The sequence below is a fragment of the Phyllopteryx taeniolatus genome, chromosome 8, assembly GCF_024500385.1.
Source record: "Phyllopteryx taeniolatus isolate TA_2022b chromosome 8, UOR_Ptae_1.2, whole genome shotgun sequence".
Lineage (NCBI taxonomy): Eukaryota > Metazoa > Chordata > Actinopteri > Syngnathiformes > Syngnathidae > Phyllopteryx > Phyllopteryx taeniolatus.
Window position 1 is genome coordinate 16153912 of NC_084509.1, and position 26189 is coordinate 16180100.

At 43.0% G+C, this 26189-nt stretch overlaps 1 protein-coding gene across 2 annotated transcripts; it reads right to left on the minus strand.

Moving 5' to 3' along the window:
- Positions 1 to 1864: 1864 nt before the first annotated feature.
- Positions 1865 to 19713, minus strand: LOC133482218 (heterogeneous nuclear ribonucleoprotein L-like). 2 transcript variants are annotated; one of them, XM_061782110.1, is made up of 14 exons: positions 19530 to 19713; positions 18524 to 18639; positions 17830 to 18067; positions 17669 to 17756; positions 15821 to 15915; positions 15614 to 15686; positions 11051 to 11083; positions 7580 to 7651; positions 6400 to 6647; positions 6190 to 6311; positions 5903 to 6104; positions 5775 to 5826; positions 2359 to 2469; positions 1865 to 2270 (listed from the first exon to the last, which is right to left on the minus strand). In XM_061782110.1, the coding sequence occupies exons 1-14, from the start codon at positions 19605 to 19607 to the stop codon at positions 2212 to 2214; spliced, it is 1587 nt and encodes a 528-aa protein (XP_061638094.1). In that variant the 5' UTR covers positions 19608 to 19713; the 3' UTR covers positions 1865 to 2211. The 2 variants fall into 2 exon arrangements, with proteins under 2 accessions (XP_061638094.1, XP_061638093.1); XM_061782109.1 differs by having other exon boundaries at positions 5769 to 5826.
- Positions 19714 to 26189: the final 6476 nt, after the last annotated feature.

Sequence of the window (26189 nt, forward strand, 5' to 3'; positions counted from 1 at the left end):
GCAGTTGTTTTGGTCACCCGAGAATGTTCTCACCTGTCACCAAGTCAGTCAAATCACTTGAGCCCAGTGTGCGACAATTCTTGGCCGCCACTGTTCTCCACAGACAGTAGGGAGGGAATCTCAGAACAGAAACAGAAGACAAAAGTTAAGCTTTAGTTTCCAGGTAAAACAACAACAACAACAACAACAAGTCCAGGCATTTTAGGGATTAACACAATGTCAGTAATATTAAACAGCAAAATCTAAACATGTATATACCTGATCTTTTGTATGTTGTCTGTGAACTGCTGAATAATTCCCTGAACAAAGACCGAGTCAATGGTCCGCTTCTGTAGCTGGCTGTAGAATGTCCACGTGAGGCGTGATGAGATGGAACAGTTTCAAGAAGTCATCCTCCAGTAGTCTCACAAACCCTCGAGCTTCTCTCACAGTGGTAGGATCAAACTCTCCTGATGGTTCCTTTTTGTTATTTGCCAGACTATTGAGAGAAGGATTTTTTGTTTTGTTTTGGCAAATATGTATAATAGGGCGGCACGGTGAAAACTGGTTAGCACATCTGCCTCACAGTTCTGAGGACCTGGGTTCAAATCCGGCCTCGCCTGTGTGGCGTTTGCATGTTCTCGCCGTGCCTGCGTGGGTTTTCTCCGGGTACGCCGGTTTCCTCCCACGTCCCAAAAACATCCATGGTAGGTTGATTGAGGACTCTAAATTGCCCTTAGGTGTGAATGGTTGTTTGTTTCTATGTGCCCTGCAATTGGCTGGCGACCAGTTCTGGGTGTACCCCGCCTCTCGCCCAGTCAGGTGGGATAGGCTCCAGCACACCTGTGACCCTAGTGAGGATAAGCGATATGGAGAATGAATGCATGAATAAAATTCATATTACTTGAGGAAAAAAAGGTTTAATTCGACAAGCATACATTTGTATGTTTTCGAGATTAGTCAATAGTCTCACGAGTATAAAGTGGTCCATTTTTGAGAAAAAAAGTAATTTGTTCTAGAATAGTACTTTTTTTAAAGTTGTAATTTAATGATGAATTGATAAATTGATTGATTGGGTTCTCATTTTTTTGCAGTTTGGCGTTTGTGAATTGTAACATGGCAAAAAAAAGTGATTTCTTTTTTGGGGGGGGCAAAATATTGTATGAAAGATATTCATTGTATTGTACTGTACCTGACAATGAACGGTTCCTGTTGCTGGAACCACCCACCATAGGTGTCCACTCAACCGCACCTGTGTGCAATCACAGACCTAAGCAGCTGCATAAAATTAAGTTGATATGGGAGTCGACGCAGCTGAACGAATGCTTTTGGCAATATTGGATATACATCCCAGTAGAATTAAAACTTAAAACAGGGAAACCTTGACTTCCCTCTACCCAGCCACTTCGTTCAGCTCTTCCGGGGGGATCCCGAGGCATTCCCAGGGCAGCCGAAACGTCGCCTCTCCAGTGTGTCCCGAGTCATTCCCGGGGCCTCCACCCAGTGGGACGTGCTTGGAACACCTCACCTCACCTCGTCTGGGAGGCAACCTAACCAGATGCCAGAGCCTCCTCATCTGGCTCCTCCGGATGCGGAGGAGCAGCGGCTCGACTCTTGAGCATTTCCCAAATGACCAAGCTTCTCACCCTATCTCTAAGGTAGAGCCCGGACACCCTGGGGAGGAAACCAATTTCCGGCGCTTGTATCCGCAATCTTGTTCTTTCGGTCCTGACCCACAGCTCAGGACCATAGGTGAGGGTAGGACGTAGATCTTTCTTGTTATATTTAGTGATTTAAAAACAAATAAAGGAACGTTTTGTTTTGAAAACAACTTTGGACTTGCATTTAAATAACTTGCAATAACAAAGGACCCAACACACTGTACTTAAAGTCACACAATTCAAGTTTGTTTTTTTATTTTCTTACAACAAAAGAGTCCCTCTGAATGTGAGACATGATGCAGAACTCACGAGGCGTCAATTAAAATATAAAAAAAAAAAAAAAGCAACAAGTGTCACAATAAAAGCTCCAATGAACGTGTGAAAAGCACGCCATCAAACCTAAAATCAATCGACTCACTCAGCACGAGCAGAAAGTTGAGAACAAAACGACAAAAAGACAACTGCAGACTGGAATATTGTCACCGTGACACTTAAATACATCTGACATCGTCACAAACTGCACTGTGATCTACGTGCGGACTCCAGACCAAAGCAAGATTCGAAGCGTCTTTTAGTTGGCGTGTTGAACGGTCGAGAAGCACAGCTTGAGGGTGTATGGGTACGGACCAGCTGAAAGCAGGAAGATTCGGGAATTATAAAACGTCAGTAATAATGAATGAGTAAATGACGTGGGCAAAAAAAGTGGTTCACCACATACTTGCGTTTTTCATCTGGTAGTGGTTCATCAAGGCCAGAGCCTCCATGGCGTCATTGATGGATTCCCACTCCAGTAGGCCTGAAGCACTGCGATCACTCGGCGCGGCACCACCTAGTAAAGGGTAACAGGAAAAGAAAAAACTAATGTGATGCTCCATGGGATTTGGACGAATGGTGAATGGACGCTGTCACCTGAAGGGTTATTATAGTTTTGGATTTTCCCACCTTGAGAAATGGTCTGTTTTGTTCGCCAGTTAAATGGAAAGCATAAAGCTTTCACCACACTGCATCTGCTATTGCCCACAAGCCAGAGTTTATGTTGACATGAGATCAGGGGATTATACCGCGTACAGTCCAGATCAGCACAGCCGCAGTGCAATGGATAAGCTTCACCCTGGGTGAGCCACCTTCTTGATCATGATATCTCCCCTGCCAGCTAAGTACGAGTTGAACACACCACGCATACCCAAGTCTTTCATGCGCCCACCATGTTCACTGACGGTATCGTGGTGCATACGTGCGCAAACATACACACACCAGACAAGCCCGAACATCTACCAGTTGCAATGACAGCTGAAACTAGGAAATGGACAAATGTGGCTTCCCATAAATGCACAGTGGCATCGTGAGAAGCTAAACCAATCACTAACCTGCCATTCAGCAGGTAAAAACATGCAAAGCCAAGGATTAAAAGGAATTCACTGTACTACATTAACAAAGAAAAATCTAATTAGAGTGGGGTTTTAACCACAATAGACATTTTATCGAAACCTCACACACTGACAAGACTTCCCGTTATTACAGTTGTAAATGCATCAAAAGGTGCTACTGCCATCTAGAGTTGGTTGAGGCACCTCTCCACCTCAATAATGTTTAAGATGATTGTTCATTCTTCAAACCATTTGCCACCTCTAACGTAAGCAGAACTGTCCAAGGGAGATGTCAACAATATTATATATAATATATATAATATATTATAGACACACACGCACAACCACTCATCCACACAGATACATGGGGCGGCTGAAATAAGTATTTAACATCAACATTATTCTCACTAAATACATTTCCAAAGGTGCTATTGACATGGAAATTTCACCAGATGTGAACAAACAAATTAATCCATACATGGAAAGAAAGTGTAATAAATAAACTCAGACATTAAGCTGTGTATTACTGTAACACGACACTGGGAAAAAGTATTGAACAGGCCAACTGGTATTTATTTAATACTTTGTACAAAAGCCTTTGTTTGCAATGACAGCTTCAAGACGCCTCTTGTATGGAGAAACTAGTCGCATGCATTGCTCTGGTGATTTTGGCCCATTCCTCCACACAAGCAGTCTTCAAATCTTGAAGTTTCTGTGGGCTTCTTTTATGGACCTTGAGTTTCAGTTCTTTTCATAGATTTTCAATTGGATTCAAGTCAGGTGATTGGCTGGGCCATTCTAGCAGCTTTATTTTTTCTTCTTTGAAATCATTTGAGAGTTTCCTTGGCAGTATGTTTTGGATCATTATCCTGATGAAATGTCCACCCTCATTTCATTTTCATCCTCCTCGATGTCAGCAGATTTTTGTCAAGAATGTCTCCGTACATTTACCCATTCATCCTTCCTTCAATAATGCGAAGGTTACCAGTACCAGTTGCTGAAAAGCAGCCCCACACCATAATTTTCCCACCTCTGAACTTCACTGTTGGTATAGTGTTTTTAGGGTATGCGGAGTGCCATTTCTCCTCCAAACATGGTGTGCATTATGGCATCCAAAGAGTTCAATTTTGATCTCATCTGACCAGACTATATTCTCCCAGTATTTAACTGGCTTGTTCAAATGTTGTTCAGCAAACTTCAAATGAGCTTTGACATGCCTTTTTTCCCCCCTAGCAATGGGGTCTTGCGTGGTGAGCGTGCATACAGGCCATGGCGGCGGAGTGCATTACTCACAGTTTTTCTTGTGACAACAGTACCTGTTCCATCTGAACCGGAAATTAATTACTATGTCATTGCACACGTCACTTCAGAACATGGGCGGGTTAAAAATATATTATTAATAAGTATTTGTAATGTACAATAACCTTTGTTAGTCCCACAATGGGGACAGTTGCATTGTTTAACCAACAATTGAGGATATAGGAAGTACAAATATATAATATAAATAGCATGCAAGAGATGTACAAGGAGTACATTGCACAAAATAGAAACCAAAAATATTTTCCATACATAAACTATCCAAGTCAATCTATCAGTAATGTTATTGGTTTGTTTGCAAAACGGTGCTGAGTTTTAATTTTGATGTTTGAGATCTGATTAATCAGCTTTAATAGACTTGCTTTTTTTGTGTTACCAGGGTGGAAAACGACAAGCCTATATAGGCGAATCAATCCATCAGCAGAGATATTTTTGATGGCACGTTGAAATCTCATACACTGGTACTTTGATTCAGGCCGCAACTGTATCCACAATTACAAGGTTGATGCAATAAAAACAAAATGACAAATATTGAAGCCATAATTAACGATGACTGTCTCACGCAGGGTTCTCGCTAACTGTTTGCTACCTCGCCAATCATTAATTGAAACAGGATGTGAGAAGTGAATATTCCCCACGCTCACCACGCTGGCGAATTAAAATTGCCTGCGTCAAAACTCAAGCCCATCCTGATAAAAGTTAAAGTGAGCGTGCTTATTCTGGTGTGTGTGTGTGTGTGTGAACGGCGTTAATGGTTCAGTTTCCCCCGCTTCGTAAAATGCTTCAATCCGCCGTCCAGCCACTACTGGCTAAGCAGTCAGGTGCATCGGGGAAGACAAGACCCGACTATGTGTGTATGTGTGTTCTAAGCCACTGAAATAATTTTAAAACAATCATTTGGTTTCCTACACATTTGAGATTTCAAAATTTCATACTTGTCCAGACCCTAATTTCTGGACTTTTCAAGAAAAAAATTCTAATAAATTTTGACATTTGCGCATCCAAGTGCCTGAGAGAAAGAGAAAAAAAAACATTGACTGATCAATGTTTTTTTTAGATATTCATATTTTTTTTGTTTTAGAAAACAGCTGTTGTAATATTATTCCATACAGTAATTTCCATTTCCCATACTTTCCCAGACCTGGAAATGTGTGAAATCAAACTCCATACTTGCGTAGGAACCCGGTAATTTTGTACTGTATGGTTGTATTTCCGCCATGAAATAAAGTGCTTCAATAAAACGGAGTGGACGACCCACTAAAAATCCGATGGCACGGGACCTTTAAATCTACGTACCAATAACTGCCAAATGTGTTGCATGACCAGGACAAGATTTTTTTTCATAGCATTGCATCGCTGTTGTTCAAATGTGTCTTACACAACCCCCGCCCCTCCCCCCCCCCCACCCCCATTGTCAATCTTGACAACACGTATAACATCTTACTCTTGCCTGTGAACATTTTGACGTTGATGGGACACTTGACGCCGATGTCCTCACAGATCTGTAAGAAAAAGACGACTGATTCATCAAGATGGCTTGCCTAACATGGTACATGGTGGTGGTGTTTTGGTCCTCACCTGGGAGAAGATCTCGGGCGTGACATCGGGCTGGGCGTTGAAGAAGTGTAGCACGTTGCTGGGATGCTGGATGCGGTTCTTGGCCGCTTGCTCGGGAGACGTGAAGCGGTTGTTCCTGGAGCCGTGGAAGTCCTTGAAGCTGCTGGAGCCATCCTCCAGTTCGTAGCACTGGCCTGGCACGATGGCCTGCTGCTTGGACACGCTGCGTCCACACAATCGGAAAGAGTGGTTATACATGACACGCACGATGCGATCACTTCTCTATCTACAAGCGAGCATCCACTCACCACACGTTGAGCTTTTGCCCAAACAGGAAGTTGTTGTTGAGGTGCGTAATGGCACGGTCCACGGCATAGCAGTCACCCATCTCCACCATGGCGGCACCCGGCTTACTTTTCATGAACTTCACCTGCGAGGGTACGTGAGAGTGTGCGCATTTAATATGATGCTAATATGCCAAATCAGACGTCTATCAACATTAGATATGATGTACTGACCCTCTCCACATTGCCATAGAGACAGAAGATGTTGAAGACGCGGTCGGCGTTCATCTTGACTGGCTCCAGTCCGTACACCATGACCACTGGCGAGTCTGCGTGGGCTCCGTACTCACCAGGGGGAGGCGGCGGGGGCCCGTAGCTGGGCCCATAGTTTCTTCCGCCACGTCCCCTCATTGGGGGTCCCATACGGCGGTTCTCGTACGGCGAGGAGCCGTAGCTCTCGTCATAGGCATGGTAACCAGCACCTGTTGGGGGATGGATACAGACAACAGCACCACTTAGACCACAAGACAAATTTGTTCTTTCACAATGGCACTGTCATACTACTGCCATAAAATGCGCGGGTCAGACAGTGGCAACACGACATGTATTCCGATATTGCACCGTATTCTGTCTTTTACCATCACTAGGCTCTATCTTGTCAAACCAAACACTGTCGGGTGAACAGAAAACGTGACACCTTTTACTGCAACCGGATACAACACTTACCATGACAACAATAAGTTGTTGTCAAACAATGGATCACTACGGCAATATTGGGGGAGGAAAAAAAGAAGAAAAAAGGGGGAAAAACACAGTCACTGGGTGTTAGGGAGATGACGTTTTGGGCTATCAATTCAAGGATTGCTTGAGGTATTGTCCACATACTTTTAATACTATACAGCTTGCAAGCAGGCAACAATAGGTCATGTAGCCTAGCAAGCTAGTGCTAGCACTAACGTTTGCAAATAAACATGCCGGCGTTCTGTCCAATCATGCTTTTCTAAAGCTTCGGTAAACATTGGTTTGTGCGTGTGAATAAATGCTGACAAGCATGGGAGGCGATGCACCACTCTCGGAGAGTTGGCGAGATGTCACACGACACTGAAAATATCGCCCTCCACAAAACAAAATAAAAAAATAAAATACAAATCATACAGGCTAGACTTTTCATTTTTATGTCATAGGGCTAGCGTAAATCCAAATCGATGATTGTGGATTATGTCACACTACAATACGTTTTGTCGTTCTTGACAAAATATGTCTGGCCCGATCTGGGAAATCACCCGCGGTATCTAATCGGGCCAATATTGGGACTAAAATCCTGTAGTCTTACCTAGGCATCAGAGGAACATGACATGTCCCTGTGGCATACTGGCGGCTGCTTCATTGTAATTATTAGGCACGTGGGTCTTACCGTAATCCGGGGGGTGGTCGCCCAGTAGGGCGGGCTGGCGCTGACGCTTGTTGGGGTTGGTGCTCATGTCATCTGTAAAAGACGGCATGGGGGCGTGAGTGACAGCCCAGGGGAAACACTACTGTCAAACACACCAACACAAACAAATGCACACACGATCAAAAACTGACACACACACACACACACTATCAAAGGTCTTTTCACACCGTACTTGGCGATGCGAATGACACCCACGACTTTCCCATTGATGTGTGTGCTGAGGGGATGACGTTTTGCAGTCTCGCAGAGCGGGGAGACAATAAAGGGGGCTGCTGATGCTCTGCGGAGCGACCTCGAATAGAAAGTTCTATTACGAGAGCGATATTGCGGTGACGTCAGAATACTCCTCTAATGGGAGAGGGACTGGCCGAGTGACTTCAGTGTGCTTTTATTGGTTGGACTTGCACTAGGGAACTGAACTAGCCTAAACTCTCCGAGGTACTGACGAGCAGAGGCGGCCCTGGACAGAATGGCGCCCTGTGCGACAGCCATCGTTTGCACCCCTTGGCCGATTGTCCACCGACAACTTGTCTCCTCATCCTCCTCTTCAAAATGAGCAACACCAGGGCTTTCTTTTGAAAAAAAAGACAGATTCATCTTGCCGAATTTGCCGAGGTGCGGTCTACTTCTCCAGCGGGAAAACTTTCCTGTTACTTCCTGGTAGGCACGAGGCAGCACTTCTAAATTTGGGAACACTGCACCGGGGCGCTCTGGTCATTGTTGCTGTGACGCACGGTCCTTTCACAACACTGAACAAGTGCGGTGTGAAAAGGCCTTAGAGAAACAAATACTAAAAGACACCAACACAAAAAACTCATAACACAAATAAGACAACAGAAACAATAACACAAAGACTAAAAATACAAACTAAAAACAACCAATTCCACACCAACAAATACACAGAACAACACAAACAAAAACACACTAACGCAAACACACACACAAGCAATAAAACAAACACCCTAACGGTCAGAACAGACAATACTAACACACACACACACGGTGGTCGGGACTGGTCACAACAAGTGCAAACGCCACAACACTATCAGTAAACTAATGGGTTTCCCTAAATCTTTAAGATGGAAAAATCTATTAAAAGACTAATTATACAGTCGGAGGGAGTCCTGCGCACGAAGAGACACACTAACACAAGCAATAAAAGTAACACTAACAGTCGGAACAGACAACACTCACACACATGCACGAAAATATAATGGCCGAGACTGGTCACAAGTGCAAAAGACAACAGTCTCAGTAAAACGATGGCCTTCCCTATATCTATAATAAGGAAAAACCTAATAAAAGACAAATAATATAGTCGGAGGGAGGGCCATGGTCACTTCATGTGCACCTAAAGTGTTGTGGCGTTTGTTTTGTTATTGTCGTGGTGTGGCACTGTATTGTGGCGTTTGCATTTGTTTTGTGTTAATGTCGTGTCGTGGCATTTGTTTTTCTGTTGTCTGTTGACATTGCTGAAGAGCTAATGCTGTGGCGTTTGCAATTATTGTGATCGGTCACGGCCACCGTACGATGAAAAATAAAATGCATTTGCAAACAAACAGTAACACAACCACATTAACACCCAAACTGACAAGAAAACAATTACACTATCTAATATCCATCCATCCATTTTCCGCACCACCTATCCTCACTAGGTTCATGGGCGTGCTGGAGCCTATCACAGCTAACTCTGGGCGAGAGTCAGGGTACACCCTGAACTGCTTGCCAGCCAATTGCAGGGCACATATAGACAAACAACCAGTCGCACTTACATTCACATCAACAGGAATTTAGAGTCTTCAATTAACCTACCACCCATTAGTTTTTAGCTTTTATTTTAGTCTTCAAATCAACACAACATTTAACTGATATTCACCTTAAACTATTTTATTTTCAATGTTTTAGTTGTCTGTCATTTTATCTTTATGCTATTTTTACAGTCTTAGGTATTCATTTTAGTTTTCACTGAACCTTGGGCTTTATATAGATATGTTTATGATTATTTTATTATCTTTCAGTATTTCCTCAGAGTGAGCCCTCTGCACTAGTAGCTGTAATGGACCGTGGCCATGGTCCTGCCTCGCCATATGGGGCTCCCCTTATTCCATCGCACAGGGGGCCCTTGCCGGTGTCCTGTGGAAATGGTCAATTGCTTTCTCTGTGCCCAGCCATAGGTCACATTATTATTTTTAAGTGTGTGTGCACATGTACAGCAGCTGAAATAAGTATTTAACACATCCCAATTTTTCTCACTAAAAATATTTCCAAAGGTGCTATTGACATGAAAATTTCACCAGATGTTGGCAACAACCCAAGTAATCCATTCGTACAAACAGTAGAACAAATAAGATCAGAAATTAAGTTGTATAATGTGAGAGGACACAGGGAAAAGTATTGAACACGCGAACTGATATTTCATACTTTGTCCAAAAGCCTTTGTTTGCAATGCCAGGTTCAAGACGCCTCCTTCAACAATGTGAGGTTAACCAGTACCATTTGCTGAAAAACTGCTCCACACAATCATGTTCCCACCTCTGAACTTCACTGTTGGTATGGTGTTTTTAGGATGATGTGCAGTGTCATTTCTCCTCCAAACATGGTGTGCATTAAGGTATCCAAAGAGTTCAATTTTGCTCTCATCAGACACACACACACATATATACATATTTCTATATATTTTCCCCCCAGTATTTGATTATTGATAGCTTTTAGGTATTGTCTTGGCTTTCCATGGCTTTTTGCACCTCCATTTCTTCATGTGTTCACGACTTTTCCCGTGTCCTTTCAGATTATTACACACAACTTAATTTCTGATCTTATTTGTATGTACAGATTACTTGGGTTGTTCCAAACATCTGGTGAAAATGTCATGTCAATAGCAACTTTGGAAATACAGTGAGAAAAATGGTGACCTGTTAAATATTTCAGCCGCTGTATGTATGTCTGGATGAGTGGTGGGAGGGGACTGATTTTAACTATGTAAAGCACTTTGAGATCCATGTCATTGTATGAAAAGTGCTCAATAACTAAAGTCTGATTTGATTGTCCTTGATAATACACACACTAACAAAAAAAAAAACCACAAAAACAAACAAATCAACTCACCACCAAAAACACTAACAAAAAGGACAACACAAACACACTAAAACCAGGGTTACTTAAAGAAAAAAAGGGACACACTTCAGTCAACAAAGCCCAAGTATTAAGAATCTAAGAGCTCCTGTCTCATGTAAATAAGCCACTGCCCCCCCCAAGCAAATTGTGCCAATGCAAGAGTTTCCTATGTTTTGTCCCCTTTAAGCCAAGAGAGGTTGACATCGCATTTATCGTGGAAGGGACATACTAATGGGGGAATGATGTAGGCAGGCTGGGATCAAACGGTCAATCAAGAGCAAGACAAATGCTATACACATTTGGAGGAAGAAAACAAACCTGCGTTGCTCCCATTGCCGTCCGCATCGCCATCTGTACGGGTACACAATAATCACACACATTCAGAGACGAGGTCATGTTACGCGGTCACAATATTAGTCAGCACAGTTGTGGGAGAGGGGAACTTGTGGGGGGGTGGGGGGCACTTAAGATAAGTTGGCGGTAAAGTGTGTGGCAATGGCCCGGGTGTGGCCCTCACTTCCAGCACGTCAGCTACAAGGTTGACACGCGGCGTCAAGGGAAGAGGGGATTCTGAACATGGTGGCCGTCCGGAAAGTGTTTAAAAAAATACAAATAAAAAATGAAAAAATTTAAAATAGTGAGGTGTGGCCATGTTGGGTGCTGAGGCTTCTTGTATTACTTACTGCATGCGTACACACAGAGGAAGGAAGGCTGCGGTAGTTTCACCATTCCACAACTCATTTCATCGCACACCCATTGCCTCTTTTGCGGAGGGAGATAGATACAACTGGCCACCTCGGCGTCTTAACAAGCGCCGCCCGGTCCCACTTTCTGGAAGGTCCCCCTTTTCGTTCCCTTTTTGGAACAGTCCGCTTAGGAAGGGAGGTAGGGAGGCCGACCCCTGAGGCAACGCGGCCTCACACGGGAGGACTTAGCCAGCCTCTAGACTCTGAAAGATGGGAGACAAAGCATCGATACAAGGAGGCATGTAGAGAAGGACAAGGCTGAGTCAGCAGAAATGGGCCTGCGTGTTCTGTTCTGGTGGAGGTGTTGTCAGCAGTGTCTTCATCAGTCGGCTCTCCGTGCTTGGATCAGTTGCGGTGTGTGGTGGTTTTGACGAATCAGTGTGGCCCTTTTTTGTCAGTTTTGGGTGGGTGTGATGTCCTCACTGGTGTCGGCCTCCATTTTGGGGTGGCGGTGATGATGATGGGGGGTGTGGTGTTGAAGCTTTTGGAGCGCCTCGGTGTGTCTGGGACCAAGCGTAGCTCGGCGCCTTGTAGACGTGTGCGCTGTCGTCAAGGCTCCGGTGCGGAGCAGTGAGTGAGAGGAAATAAAGTCCTACAGAGTCTTGACTGAGGGGTGTAAGAGTGGTTGTGTCCTCAGTGGAGAACACAAGGTGGCGGCGGTGATGTCAGCGTGTGTCTGCTGCTCCCCTCCTGTGCTTTTATCGCAATTGTGCTCGAATTTAACTGTCGGGGATCAGTTGTGTTTCCAGAAAAAGACTCAAGGGGGAAGAAAATGTTAAAAGATGGAAGTGCACATTTGACAAGCTGCAGCTGTGTGCGCGAGAATGCCAACGCAAAGTGGCTGATACGAATGCACCTCACGAGAGCGCAAGATTAAAACATTAAGTCTATGTGGGACATGTATAGCTAGTTAAAATTAAAGCATGAATGTCCAAATGTCCCAAAACTTTTAAACACAGTCTCACAGCCTGACAAGAGCTCTGTTCAGTGAACAAAGGATTGTCAGTGTGCTAAACAAGTATTTAATTTCCAGCACAGATTTTGTTTTCTTCATTTTACTTGAAACACCAAGAACAAAAAAAAAATCATGTTTGTATTTATCTTCTTAAAAAAACTGAAGCACAAAATTTGTAACTTGACCCAATTTTTCAGGAAAATTGTAGTTGAACCTCGACTTATGAATGAGCCGATTTAAGAGTTTTTGGGAAAACGAGCCATCGTCGCTCAGCCGATGCTTTTGACTCGACTTGCAAGCAAAACAATATGTTACAAGCGATAAGATGGTGTCAGTGAAGAGTTTGCCATATAGTGAACAATACTTACAAAAAAAAGGCAAAATGCTTGCTTCAAGTTGTTTATTTCCACTCCCAGTTGAAGTTAAGTGATTCAACTTTTTTTTTTTTACACCTTTATTCCAATTAAGTGTTAGAAATCACCTCGCATTACACCACATTTTGTTTTGGCATCTTAACATTGGTCAGCTTTTTTTTTTTTTTACTTTGAGTAAAGTATGTTCAACTGCTACTCAAGAGCATTGTCTGCACAGTTAAATGGTTTATAGAAGTGATTATTCAAGTGTGGTTCATGGGCTCTCTCTAGTGCTATGCAAAAAAATTAAAATCTCTACCCAAGTACAGTTTAATTGTATTTAACTTTCAAGTTCGATATGCAGTGGATGCCCGCTATTCACAGGGGATAGGGACCGGGCCGAACTCCAAATAGCAAAACATCTGGGTACAATTGACACCCATTCAAATATATATATTTTTTTTTTAATCCCTGAATAAGCGGGGATAAACCATCAATAAGGGTTTTGGGGACTGGTCCCCCACCCCCCAAAGAAACACAGAAAAAAAAAAGTCAATTTTTTAAAAATCCATGAATAGGTGAATTTTCAGGTGCCAAACCACGAGTATTGCGAGAGTCGACTGTATATGCTTTAATCTTTAAGAACTATTAGTTTTCAAGTCTTTATTTAGGTACAATTTGTATTCAACCTTTGTGTGCAATACATTTTAATTGAACAATGAGGTTGTTTTTTTGTTCATTTTCCAATAGTAATGTTCAAACTGTGCCTAAGGTTATAGTGGCTTACAATATTACATATACTTAAACATAGATTCTGTATTATTTTATGAACACTTTGGTCTACTATGCTTGTACAACCCCAATTCCAATGAAGTTGGGACATTGTGTTAAACAAATAAAAACAGAATACAATGATTTGCAAATCATGTTCGACCTATATTTAATTGAATACACTGCAAAGACAAGATACTTAATGTTCAAACTAATAAACTTTATTGTTTTTAGCAAGTAATCATTAACTTAGAATTTTATGGCTGCAACATGTTCCAAAAAAGCTGGGACAGGGTCATCTTTACTACTCACCTTTTATTGAATGTTGTTAAAAGAAATGTTTGGGAACTGAGGACACTAATTGTTGAAGCTTTGTCGGTGGAATTCTTTCCCATTCTTGTTTGATGTACAGCTTCAGCTGCTCAACAGTCAGGGGTCTCCGTTGTCATATTTTACGCTTCATAATGCGCCACAGATTTTCAATGGGAGACAGGTCTGGACTGCAGGTAGGCCAGTGTAGTACCCGCACTCTTTTACTACAAAGCCACGCTGTTGTAACACGTTCAGAATGTGGTTTGGCATGGTCTTGCTGAAATAAGCAGGGGCGTCCATGAAAAAGACGTTGCTTGGATGGCAGCATATGTTTCTCCAAAACCTGTATGTACCTTTCAGCATTAATGGTGCCTTCACAGATGTCTAAGTTACCCATGCCATTGGCACTAACACAGCCCCATACCATCACAGATGCTAGCTTTTTAACTTTGCGTCCATAACAGTCCGGATGGTTCTTTTCCTCTTTGGCCCGGAGGACGTCCACAATTTCCAAAAACAATTTGAAATGTGACTCTTCAGACCACAGAACACTTTTCCACTTTGCATCAGTCCATCTTAGATGAGCTGGCCCAGAGAAGCTGGCGGCGTTTCTAGGTGTTGTTGATAAATTGCTTTTGCTTTGCGTAGTAGAGTTTCAAGTTGCACTTACGGATGTAGCACCGAACTGTATTTACTGACATTGGTTTTCTGAAGTGTTCCTGAGCCCATGTGGTGATATCCTTGACACATTGATGTCGGTTTTTGATGCAGTGCCGCCTGAGGGATCGAAGGTCACGGGCATTTAAAGTTGGTTTTCGGCCTTCTCCAGATTCTCTAACCTTTTGATGATATTATGGACCGTAGATGATGAAATCCCTAAATTCCTTGCAATTGCACGTTGAGGAACATTGTCCTTAAAATGTTCGACTATTTTCTCACGCACTTGTTCACAAAGAGGTGAACCTCGCCAGATCTTTGCTTGTGAATGACTGAGCAATTCAGGGAAGCTCCTTTTATACCCAATCATGGCACCCACCTGTTCCCAATTAGCCTCTTCACCTGTGGGGTGTTCCAAACAGGTGTTTGATAAGCATTCCTCAACTTTCTCAGTCTTTTTTGCCACCTGTCCCAGCTTTTTGGAACGTGTTCCAGCCAAAAATTTCCAAGTTAAGTGTATTTGTAGTGTATTCAATTAAATGTAGGTTGAACATTATTTGAAAATCATTGTATTCTGTTATTTATGTTTAACACAACGTCCAAACTTCATTGGAATTGGGGTTGTATTTTAATATTGGTCATGGTGGTAGTACTTTGAGCGCTCTATTTTTTTTTAGGTGGTACTTGGTGTAAAATGTTTGTGAACCACTAGTTTAAAAGATTCCAATATATACCAGTAACTTAAAGCCTCACTAAAGCAGCAATGGTGTGACATTAACAATGTTCAGGCTGGCTGAGCTGAACAAGTGGTGACAAAATACCAGTAACAAGGTACACGTATATGTCGCATTGTTTCCGTGACAAAGCGCTCCTGACATTCCCGCCACACAGTCGCTGGCTAATTGTGGGTTGCTACTCAAGCGCTGATGTCACAACAGTGTTTTGTGTTGAAGATGAGAATGTTCCCTCTGCTGGGTGACTAAATCACATGAGAACTACTGACACTCGGTGGTGTTAACATTGTGATATGTACATGTTTGTACTAAGCAAGTTCTCGTCATGTCCGTGTGTGTGTGTGAGGTGTTACCTGCGCCACCCAGATTGGGATTAGTGTAGTCCCAAGTGTCCTGGTCATTCTTGAACACATTCAAACGAGTTGGCTGAGGAAACATGAAACAATGGCATGTTAAATAAACAAGATTTAAAAAAATAATAATAATAATAATTTTTAAAAAAAAATTACAAAAAAAAAAATTAAAAAAAAAGATTGCAGTGTGGGGTTCACCGGGTTTACCTTGGCGTATTCGATCTTCAGCGTGCAGCATCCAGAGTAGATGTCAGCTCCATTGAGAGAAGCTTTGGCTCGCTGGGCGCTTTGTACAGAGTCAAATGTAACACCGAGTTAAGGGGTCAAGTTGTCCTGTGAGTGTAATGACATTTAAGTCACCACAACTAGGCCTGTAAAGGAAATTACTATATCGACTCGAGTTTTTTTACAGACTTGATAAATTCTCATTGCTGTCATGACATGGCGGAAGTCAAGACGGCTCCACTGCAAAGTGGCCTGCTACTAGAAGCTATGCTAGTACGTATTAACCGCTAGTAGGCTCGTGGAACAGCGGAGGCTCTGTCCAATACTCTACAGCCTTGCTCCATGTGCCGCGCATCTATCCAAACAACAGGGACATTTAGGGTAAAGTGAACCGTTTATTACGTTCGCTAGCCCGCAAACTAAGGAGCTAAAACGCTTGCTCGACTAGGCCAACATTAAAATGTCAGCGCCTCGCTCTGAGTTGTTGTGTGTGTCCCCCCCACACAACACACACAGACAGGAAAGTTAACCGTTTATTAACCATATGCGGATCGGCACATGGTATTCAGCCAGTAGTTGACTTAAGCATTATTATTATTATTATTTGATTTACAGGTGAAGGGCTGCCTCCAGTAGACACGACCACAGTCCTGCAGCTCGAGGACGGGCCTTATTTTTCTGGACTTCAGAGGCTTGTTTTACATTCATGGTCATTGTTTTTTCATTCAAATTTGGAAAGCTTTTTAAAAACACTTCTCTGTTGAGTGTCAAATTTACAAGACAGTTTTTGGCCTCTGAAGTGGGTTGATGACTCTCTACACCTCTGTGCCAAATGTTCAATATTTTTTTTAAATGCAATTTTTGTGAGCAGAGCCAGAGTCTGTTATATTCATCCAAGATGTTTTTTATTGTTGTAAATATCAATGCCAACGATCATTCTTTAGAATCAAAAGTTGTCCTTAAAAAGGATGCACTTGAATTATGCTCCATCATCCTATCAGTGGCATAAAAACAAAAATGACAATACTATCATTGATTGCGATACATATTTTTTTCCTTCCCTATTATGACAAGCCTAATCACAACCACCTCCATTTGGGTCCAACAAATTTGGGGTGGACAAAGTTTTGAAACTAACAGAATGTCCAGGTCATTTGTAGATGAGATACAAAAAAATCTTTTAAACGGGAAGGAAACCCAAATTTTTTTGGGACAAAAATATGTTGAATGGGCCTCGACTAGTCTAAACATGGCATTCTTATTAATACGGCATTTACGGAATAAGAATTAAACAGATAAATTCATCCATTTTCACCAATCTCAGGGGGCGGCCATGTTGGGCAACAGCACCCTCTGGTGTCGACTGAAATTAACGTCACACGGGCCCTCACGCTTGCATTGTGAATGTCACGTGACCAAACCCAGAAATCAGGATAGCGGGCTCCCCATATATGCTGCGATAACTAGCAGAAATATGGATTGATTACATGATGGTTTGAAAAGTGGTTTTTTTTTATTTAACAAATTAACCAATTCAAATTATTGAAAATAACTTGCTCTCAACAACACGTTTAATAAGTTAAAAATAAATAAATAAATTAATTAATAATAATTTAAAAAAAGACTTAAATTACCTCAAAAATAATAGTTTTGGAGAAGTGAGTATTACGCCTGTCGGTGATAATCTGTAAATATTTTAAAATATGTTTTACTTGAATAAATAAAATACACTGACCAATTTTAGGAGGGGAAAAGCCAAATTCATGCAAATTGCAAAAAATACTGTAAACTCCCTGCAAGTCCATGTGATATTTATGTCTCTGAAAGGATATTCCACCATGGCCTGGACACCGTTCTTCCTAAAGATGACAATTCTGTGGACTGGGCCGCAGTTGTTGCAAATGGTGTAGAGCACCTCCTGTATGGAAAAACATGGTATCTGTTATAGAGAGACAGAGCACAGGTTAATCCATATCTTTTGACTCACTCACCGTAGTAATGGGGTAAATGGGGTTCATGATGGTAAGCAGGAGGACGTTGTTGACGCTCCTCGAGTCGTCGGAGTCGCCCGGCCTGGAAATCTTCTGGCTGGTGGAGTAGTTAATGAAGGCTGGGTGGCTGGCAATATACACTTGGTTGTCAGCAGCGTAAGTCACCGCCGTGGACGAGCCGTTCATGTCCTCATACTCCACCAGCGCCTGCCGTTTCTTGGGCATCAACACTACGTAGCTTTTGCGGTGAGACGAGTGGGAATGTTGAGTGTTAGCGCGCACTTTAGTCCACAAAATTGAGCCACGTCAATACAGCATTTCAACCATGGTCAGTGCTCAAAACCTCTCATCCTCTGAAATTATACTGGTGTAACTTGTTAAACTAAGCTTGTGTAAATTGTGAATGCTGGGTGTGAAGTCCCACTCAGCATTCCCACCCCAATGTGTAATTGTATGTTTCGTTATGGCTTGGGGCACCTTAAAGGGCACTGTGTAAAATGGGCTGGTAGTTTATTGAAAAATTATGGGAATGCACTCCATTTTGTACCATTCTAAAAAAAGAGCTGCTTCTTTCTTTGAAATATGGTGACACTATTGAGGATATGACCACTCCTCATAATGAAGGGGCTGATTAACTAATCAAAGCACATTTTCTTGATCATAACAATGGAAACTTGATCTACGGTTTCTATACCTGATGGCTCCAAACTCTTGCAGGGCCTCCGTCAGGTCCGCCTCCGTAACGCCATCCACCAGTCCTCGGACGTGCACTACCACGGATGGAAGGGTCTTGTGGGGGTCTTCGTAGCCCTATCACAAATATGGAGAACGAGCCATGATTGCCCCCTTAGGGTCATAATACATCCATCCATCAATTTTCTGTACGCTTATCCAGACTAGGGTCGCGGGCGTGCATGAGCCTATCCCAGCTATCTCCGGGCAAGAGGCGGCATAAACCCTGAACTGGTGGCTAGCCAACATCACATTTATAACGTGACATCCACAAAACGCCATGAGCACATCCCAACGTTCCACGAGGAAATAAATGCGAATGTGATATCGCGAATAGCGGGGTTCACTGTATACATTCCACATTGACCACCTCGTCGCCAAGTTGCACCGGGAGGGATCACGTGAGAGTCGACGTTATATGTACTGTTGTTGTTGCTGTTTTAGCGTCAAACGTAGTATACAAATGGGGGCTGAGTTAGCTCATTGAATTAGCGGCAGGGCCACAAAGTACAACTGCTTATCTCTTCAAAAATATTTTTTGAAAAAAAAAAAGTATTTGGATATTATTCGATTACAAAATAAATATCGTTACTGGACTAGCATTTGCACTAGAACAGCACGTTGCCAGTCACGTAAAACCAAGGCTAACCAGTTAGCAACCCTGCTAGCTGAAGGTTACGTAGCTACCGGCGCGAGAACAAAGCCGAGCTACGGGTAGGCCCAGCGGGGTAAAACGCCCGCAAACGCCGCCTTTTTACCGTGCATATTACGGTCGACTCGACAATTTGGGATGCAAGTTAACACTTGCATCGTTAGGCAGACATTTAGAGGATAGAATAGAAATAGCTGTACGCAAAAGGGACAAAATTGAAGACTTTCAGAGAGAAGCTGCGCATTTTTTTTAATCAGATGGCGCTCTCACGTTCATTGTGCGGGCAAGCCAAATACACCCACACAAACTTGCTCACCGTGGACATTCCGTCGGTTTTCTGTCTTTTGGTTGCCCTGCCATCCTCGCTGTAATATCGGCTCGCCGCGGTTGCCATGTTGTACGGATTTTAAAAGGATGGTGTTTAATTGTCGAAGCTATGAAATGGAGGAGCAACTTCAAGCAAAACCCCAGGCTTTAGTCTTCTCAACACTTCCCGGTATTGTTATTTCTGATAGGCCGAACCGCATGTCAATCTAAACGTCACTGTAGCCGCAGCCAATAGGAAATCAATATTTCTCAGCGTTTTTGCTTTTTAAAAAATCCAAATTCACCCAATGATATATACATTATATGCATGACAAAATATATTTGGTTACCAGAATATATATATATATATATATATATATATATCTCAATTTTTTTGTGTATGTTCCATGATCAAAGGAGCAAGTCTATTCTACCAAACCAACGACTTTGGAAGAACTTGAAGGGGGAATACGAGAAGTTATGTCTTCCATCTCACAAGAGTTCCTTGTGAAATCAGTTAATGCGGTTCCCAGGCGGCTTGAGAAACTGGTGGCTAATGCTGGCGCCCATATCGAATTTTAAATAAAACTCCATGAAATACACTTTCTTCTCATGTTCATTTCTTGTAAGAATTATAGTTTAGAAATAAATTACAAGAACTTAAAAATAGGGAGTTACTTTTCAATCATATGGTATGTGCCCTGCGATTGGCTGGCAAACGGTTCAGGGTGTACCCCGCCTCTCGCCCGAAGATAGCTGGGATAGGCTCCAGCACGCCCGCGACCCGCGTGAGGAGAAGCAGGGCAGAAAATAGGTGCGCGCGCGTGTGCATTTGTGTGTGGTGCGTGTGTGTGCATATTGTGTATAAATTGTGTATTTAAAAAAAAAAATTCTTCTGAAACATTACTTTTATTGTTCAATCAGTGCAAAAAGCAAAACAAACTAACAGTAAATTAGGTGTATAGTTTGTATGAAAGACTATTTTGAGCTTTATCTGCTTAATATTTATCTCAATAAAGATTTTCTTTTTCTATTCGGCCTTCCTTCTTTTCCCCTCCGACCTTCCTTCTTATCTCCCTCCATTGCTGGTTGGTTACTTTCAAATAAAGACAGGAAATCTTGTCATGATAATTGCTGTGCCCAGCCTCAGGCATGCGGTATACAGTACATGCCGACATCCATCCATCCATCCATTTTCTGAGCCGCTTCTCCTCACTAGGGTCGCGGGCGTGCTGGAGCCTATCCCAGCTGTCATCGGGCAGGAGGCGGGGTACACCCTGAACTGGTTGCCAGCCAATCGCAGGGCACATAGAAACAAACAACCATCCGCACTCACATTCACACCTACGGGCAATTTGGAGTCTCCAATTAATGCATGTTTTTGGGATGTGGGAGTAAACCGGAGTGCCCGGAGAAAACCCACGCAGGCACGGGGAGAACATGAAAACTCCACACTGGCGGGGCCGGGGATTGAACCCGGGTCCTCAGAACTGTGAGGCTGACGCACATGCCGACATTTGTATTTCTATTTTTTCTCCATGGGCGTTGGACTTCACAGTACTACGACCGCTTTGGTGTTGGCGCTTGCGCATTGTGGGGACTCAGACACCTGTACTATACTGCCAAAAGTATTCGCTCACCCATCCAAATCATTTGAATCAGGTGTTCCAATCACTTCCATTGCCACAGGTGGATAAAGTCAAGCACCTACGCATGGAGGCTGTTTTTAAAAACATTTCCACAATTCCATGCTCCCAACTTTGTGGGAACAGTTTGGAGCTGGCCCCTTGCTCTTCCAACATGACTGTACACCAGTGCACAAAGCAAGGTCCATAAAGACACGGATGAAAGAGTCTGGTGTGGATGAACTTGACTGGCCTGCACAGAATCCTGACCTCAACCCTAAAGAACACCTTTGAGATGAATTAGAGCAGAGACTGAGAGCCAGCCCTTTTCGACTGAACTGGACTGGACCTCCAGACCGGCTGTTCGTACCTGACTTGGCACAATCTGACGTCTTTCGGTGGGTCTATAATTCTAAACTCACCTGTCACCCCGGTATCACCCGCACTATCGAATTCGTGCAACAACACTTCTGGTGGCCCAGCCTGGTAAAGGACACCCAGGAATTTGTTCTAGGCTGCTCCGTCTGTGCCCGAGGGAAGACCAGTCATCTGCCCCCAGCTGCTCTGCTGCGCCCTGTACCTATCCCGAGCCGCCCTTGGTTCCACATCGCCTTGGACTTCATTACCGGCCTACCTCCCTCTGAAGGTAACTCTATCATCCTTATTATCATTGATCGATTCTCCAAATATACCCCTCCCCAAGCTACCCTCTGCCTTTGAAACCGCTAACCTCCGCTAACTGGAAGACAGGCGGGCTGCTTTGCCCACCGCTTTGCAGAACTCCTTCCAAACTCGGGAGGAGAACTGAGGACCTCAGTCCAAGATGATGTTGATGAGAATTCTGTGGCGTTTGAAGACCATGTCTTCATGTCATGTCTTCCGGTTACCATCCTCAGTCCTACGGGCAGACAGAGCAGGCTAATCAGCCATTGGAATTGGCCCTTTGCTGCATTGCCGCACGCAACCCCACTTTCTGGAGCACATTCCTCCCCTGGATTGAATACGCCCACAACTCTCTCACCAGCTCTGCCACTGGTATGTCCCCGTTCATGGCCTGTTATGGTTTCCAACCTCCGTTGTTGAGGGAACAAGAGCATGCGGTCGCGGTTCCCGCAGTAAGGGATCACCTGCGCAGGGTCCAGGCCATTTGGAAGGACGTCAAACAGTTTGGCTTTCCTCCCGTGACCTCCCACTCCAAATCGAATCTCGTAAACTCACTCCGCTCTTTATTGGTCCCTTCCCTATCACCAAAATCATCAATGCCACATCTGTTCAGCTAAAACTTCCGTAATCTCTCAAAATTCATCTGATGTTCCATGTGTCACTTCTTAAGCCTGTCTCCACCTGCGCTCCACTACAGTAAAAATCCACCAAAACCAAGAGAAAGAACGGGGAGTCAAAATAATGATGCACAAGTCTTTGTCAGCGTAAACTGCAATTAGTGATAAAATATTTTGATGATCTGATGTTATTGTACTGCAGATAAGAGTTTTTCTTTTTTGTCCTGTTCGGTTGTTAGGTCAAGCAGAATGGAGGATCTGTATCTCTTTTATGCCGGAACAGTTTCACTGTGATATTTATTGAGAATCAGAGTCGATAAGTCGAACAGAACAAAGTTTCTCGAGGGGAGTGAGAAAAGGAGACAAAAGACAAAGCACTAACTGTAAACAAGATGAGAATCCTTATATAGCTAGAACAATGACACATTAGATATGAGTGTTGTATGGGGCAACCCTGTGAGGGAAGGACAGGACAAGGACAGGAGAGGAAGCATGGAGGACAAGGGTTGTGAACCCAGCTGGACAACTGAAGTGTGGTGGGAGTGGCTAATCACATTGTCTGATTTTTAAAGAATTTATTAGCAAATTATGGTGTAAAATATGTATTTGGTCAATAACGAAAGTTCATCTAAATACTTTTTTATCACCAAAAAGTTCTGTTTTTATTTCATCTGACCATAAGACATTCTCCCAATCCTCTACTGGATTATCCAAATGCTCTCTAACAAACTTCAGACGGGCCTGGACATGTACTTGCTTAAGCAGGGGGACACGTCTGGCACTGCAGGTTCAGTGTGTTACTGATGGTAGCCTTTGTTACTTTGGTCCCAGCTCTTTGCAGGTCATTCACTCGGTCCCCCCATATGGTTCTGGGATTTTTGCTCACAGTTCTTGTGATCATTGTGACCCCACGAGGTGAGATCTTGCGTGGAGCCCTCGATCGAGGGAGATTATCAGTGGTCTTGTATGTTTTCCATTTTCTAATAACTGCTCCCACAGTTGATTTCTTCACACCAAGCTGCTTATCTATTGCAGACTCAGTCTTCCCAGCCTGGTGCAGGTCTACAATGTTTGTTTCTGGCGTCCTTTGACAACTCTTTGGTCTTGGCCAAAGTGAAGTTTGGAGTGTGACTGTTTGAGGTTGTCGGTGTCTTTTATACTGATAACGACTTCAAACAGGTGCCATTTATACAGGAACGAGTGGAGGACAGAGGGGCCTCTTAAAGAAAAAGTTACAGGTCTGTGAGAGTAAAGGAACCTGTATTTTAAAATCTCCTTAACTTCCGTGGTTCCAAGCGTGTTCGTTTTCGTGAAAGAACTTCGTTCGCAACAATGTATCAAAACCAACCAATTTATTCCTGAGAGAGGAGTCTATACATATGCAGAGCTCTGGGTTCGTAACTATCCCCATCTTATCCTTAGCAGATAAAGTAGTCGAACGAACGCTATCTGACTCTACCCCAGACTTTATACAATGTTTCAAACAGGCCAGTATGGAATCGCTGTCGTCTGATTGGTCCGTAATCCGACGTCATCGTTGTTCTGCGGACCATCTGATCTGGCTCCAGACTTCTGCTCCAGGTGTCGCCTGCAGATGTCGGCTCACATTCCTGCATTCAATGTTTATAGTGGCTCCCCGCAGTTCCTTTCTTCCTTGAGATGTGTCTCCAAATACCCCCCGATGGGGCCAAATACCCCTATACTCCAATACACATTCTCTTCCAGACTAGTTAGAATTACACATTAGAATATAAAGTATTCTATATTCCCTTCAAGAGCCAGAAATCTTGCTTGTTTGTAGGTGACCAAATACTTATTTTCCACCATAATTTGCTTATAAATTCTTTAAAAATCAGACAATGTGATTTTCTGGATTTTTTCCCTCATTTTTTCCCTGTAATTTTCATGATAGGGAAACCTCACCTATGAGAGACATAGGTGAGGTTTCCCTATCATGAAAATTACAGGCGTCTCTCATCTTTTTAAGTGGGAGAACTTGCACAATTGGCGGTTGACTAAATACATTTTGCCCCACTGTATATACAGTATGTCATTAATTTTTTTTTGTTACGCTGATATTTTTTCTAATATATTCTGATTAGATTTAGCCAGTGATTGATGTTAACTCATTCAGTGCCAGGCCTCCCAGTTAACATGGATATTTGACTTCTAAAGCAGTCAGTGGCACTGAATATGTTAACTTGTTTGTTTTTCCAGTTTAATAGAATTGTTTTCTTAGCGGTAGCTAACACGACGAGTAATGATTGGGAATATTTATTAGGGAGGTCGATTGTGCTTAAGTCGCCAAGTATGCACAATCTTGGGGAAAGTGGAATCCTGCAGTTCAAAATATAAGAGAGTTTCTGCGTAACCAAAGACCAAAAGCATGGAATTGGTGTGCATTCCCATATCACATGAAAATAGGTCTCTGGGGTATTTTGGGTTTCCCGCTCATAAAACCCAGAAAATCAGGAATTAAAAAAATTTGAATACTGTGTAACTGTGAAGAAATCATCCCAAATCTTGCAGGCCATAAATGCTTTAAATTGAGTGTCACACACAATAGTCATCTACTAAATTCAAAGCACCTGCACAGGTTTCCCCATGTGTCATTAAATTGGAGGCACAGAGTGTTGTGTCCAAGTATATCAATGGAAGGTCTCGTGGAAGGACAAAATGTGGCAGAAGATGCACCAGCAAAAGAGATGAATGTGGGATTCAGCGGATTATCAAACAGAGAAGATTCAAGAATCCAGCAGAGATCCAGAAAGAGTGGAATGAGGCGGGAGTCACAGCTTCAAAACCACCACATTCAGATGCATCCAGGAGATGGGCTACAACTGTCGGGTTCTTCGGGTCAAGCCACTTCTGAGCCTGAGCCAACATAGGAAGCATCTCAACTGGGCCAAGAAGGAGTGGACTGTTGGCCAGTGGTCCAAGGTCCTTTTCCTATGAAAGTAAAATGTGCCTTTCATTCGGGAATCAAGGTCCAACGGGTTGGAGGAAGACTGGTAAAGAACAGAACTCAAGCTGCTTGAGGTCCAGTGTGAAATGTCCAGTGCAGGTGTTGGCAAACTTTGCTTTCTTAAATCCAAGGTCATCGCAACAGTCCATCAGAATGTTTTAGAGGACTTTATGATTCCTTTTGCTGAGGATCTCTATGGAGATGCAGATTTCATCTTCCAGCAGGACCTGGCCCCTGCCCATACCACCAGAAGCATCAAAAACTGGTTTGATGCCCATGCCATCACAGTGCTTGACTGGCCAGCCAACCGGCCTGATCTAAACCCCATTGAGAATCGATGGGGGTATTATCAAGAGTAAAATGAGGGGCACCAGACCAAACAAGACAGCAAGCATCAAGGACATCTGGGATTCCATAACTCCCAATGCCACAGTGCAAAGGCATTCCCAACCAAGTGTTGTTTAACAAATTGTTTTGAAAGTACCATATTTTGATTTTATTTAATGTGACCCTAATTTCTCTTTTCTGTAAAAACAGAAGTAAATGGTAATTTCTTCACAGTATACATTTTTTTTTGAATTCCTGACTTTGTGGGTTTTATGAGCTGGAAGCCAAAATGATGTAAAAATAAATACTTTAAATTGTTTTGTGGGCCCTGAATCTATAATCGATGTAAATGTAACTTTTTGAAAATTATGAAAATCATTTCCTTGATAGTCTTTTTTTTTTTTAAAGGGTCTGTATTTTATTTGTATATACTGTCTGGTTATGGTGTGGGGCATGCGACAGACAACATGGCC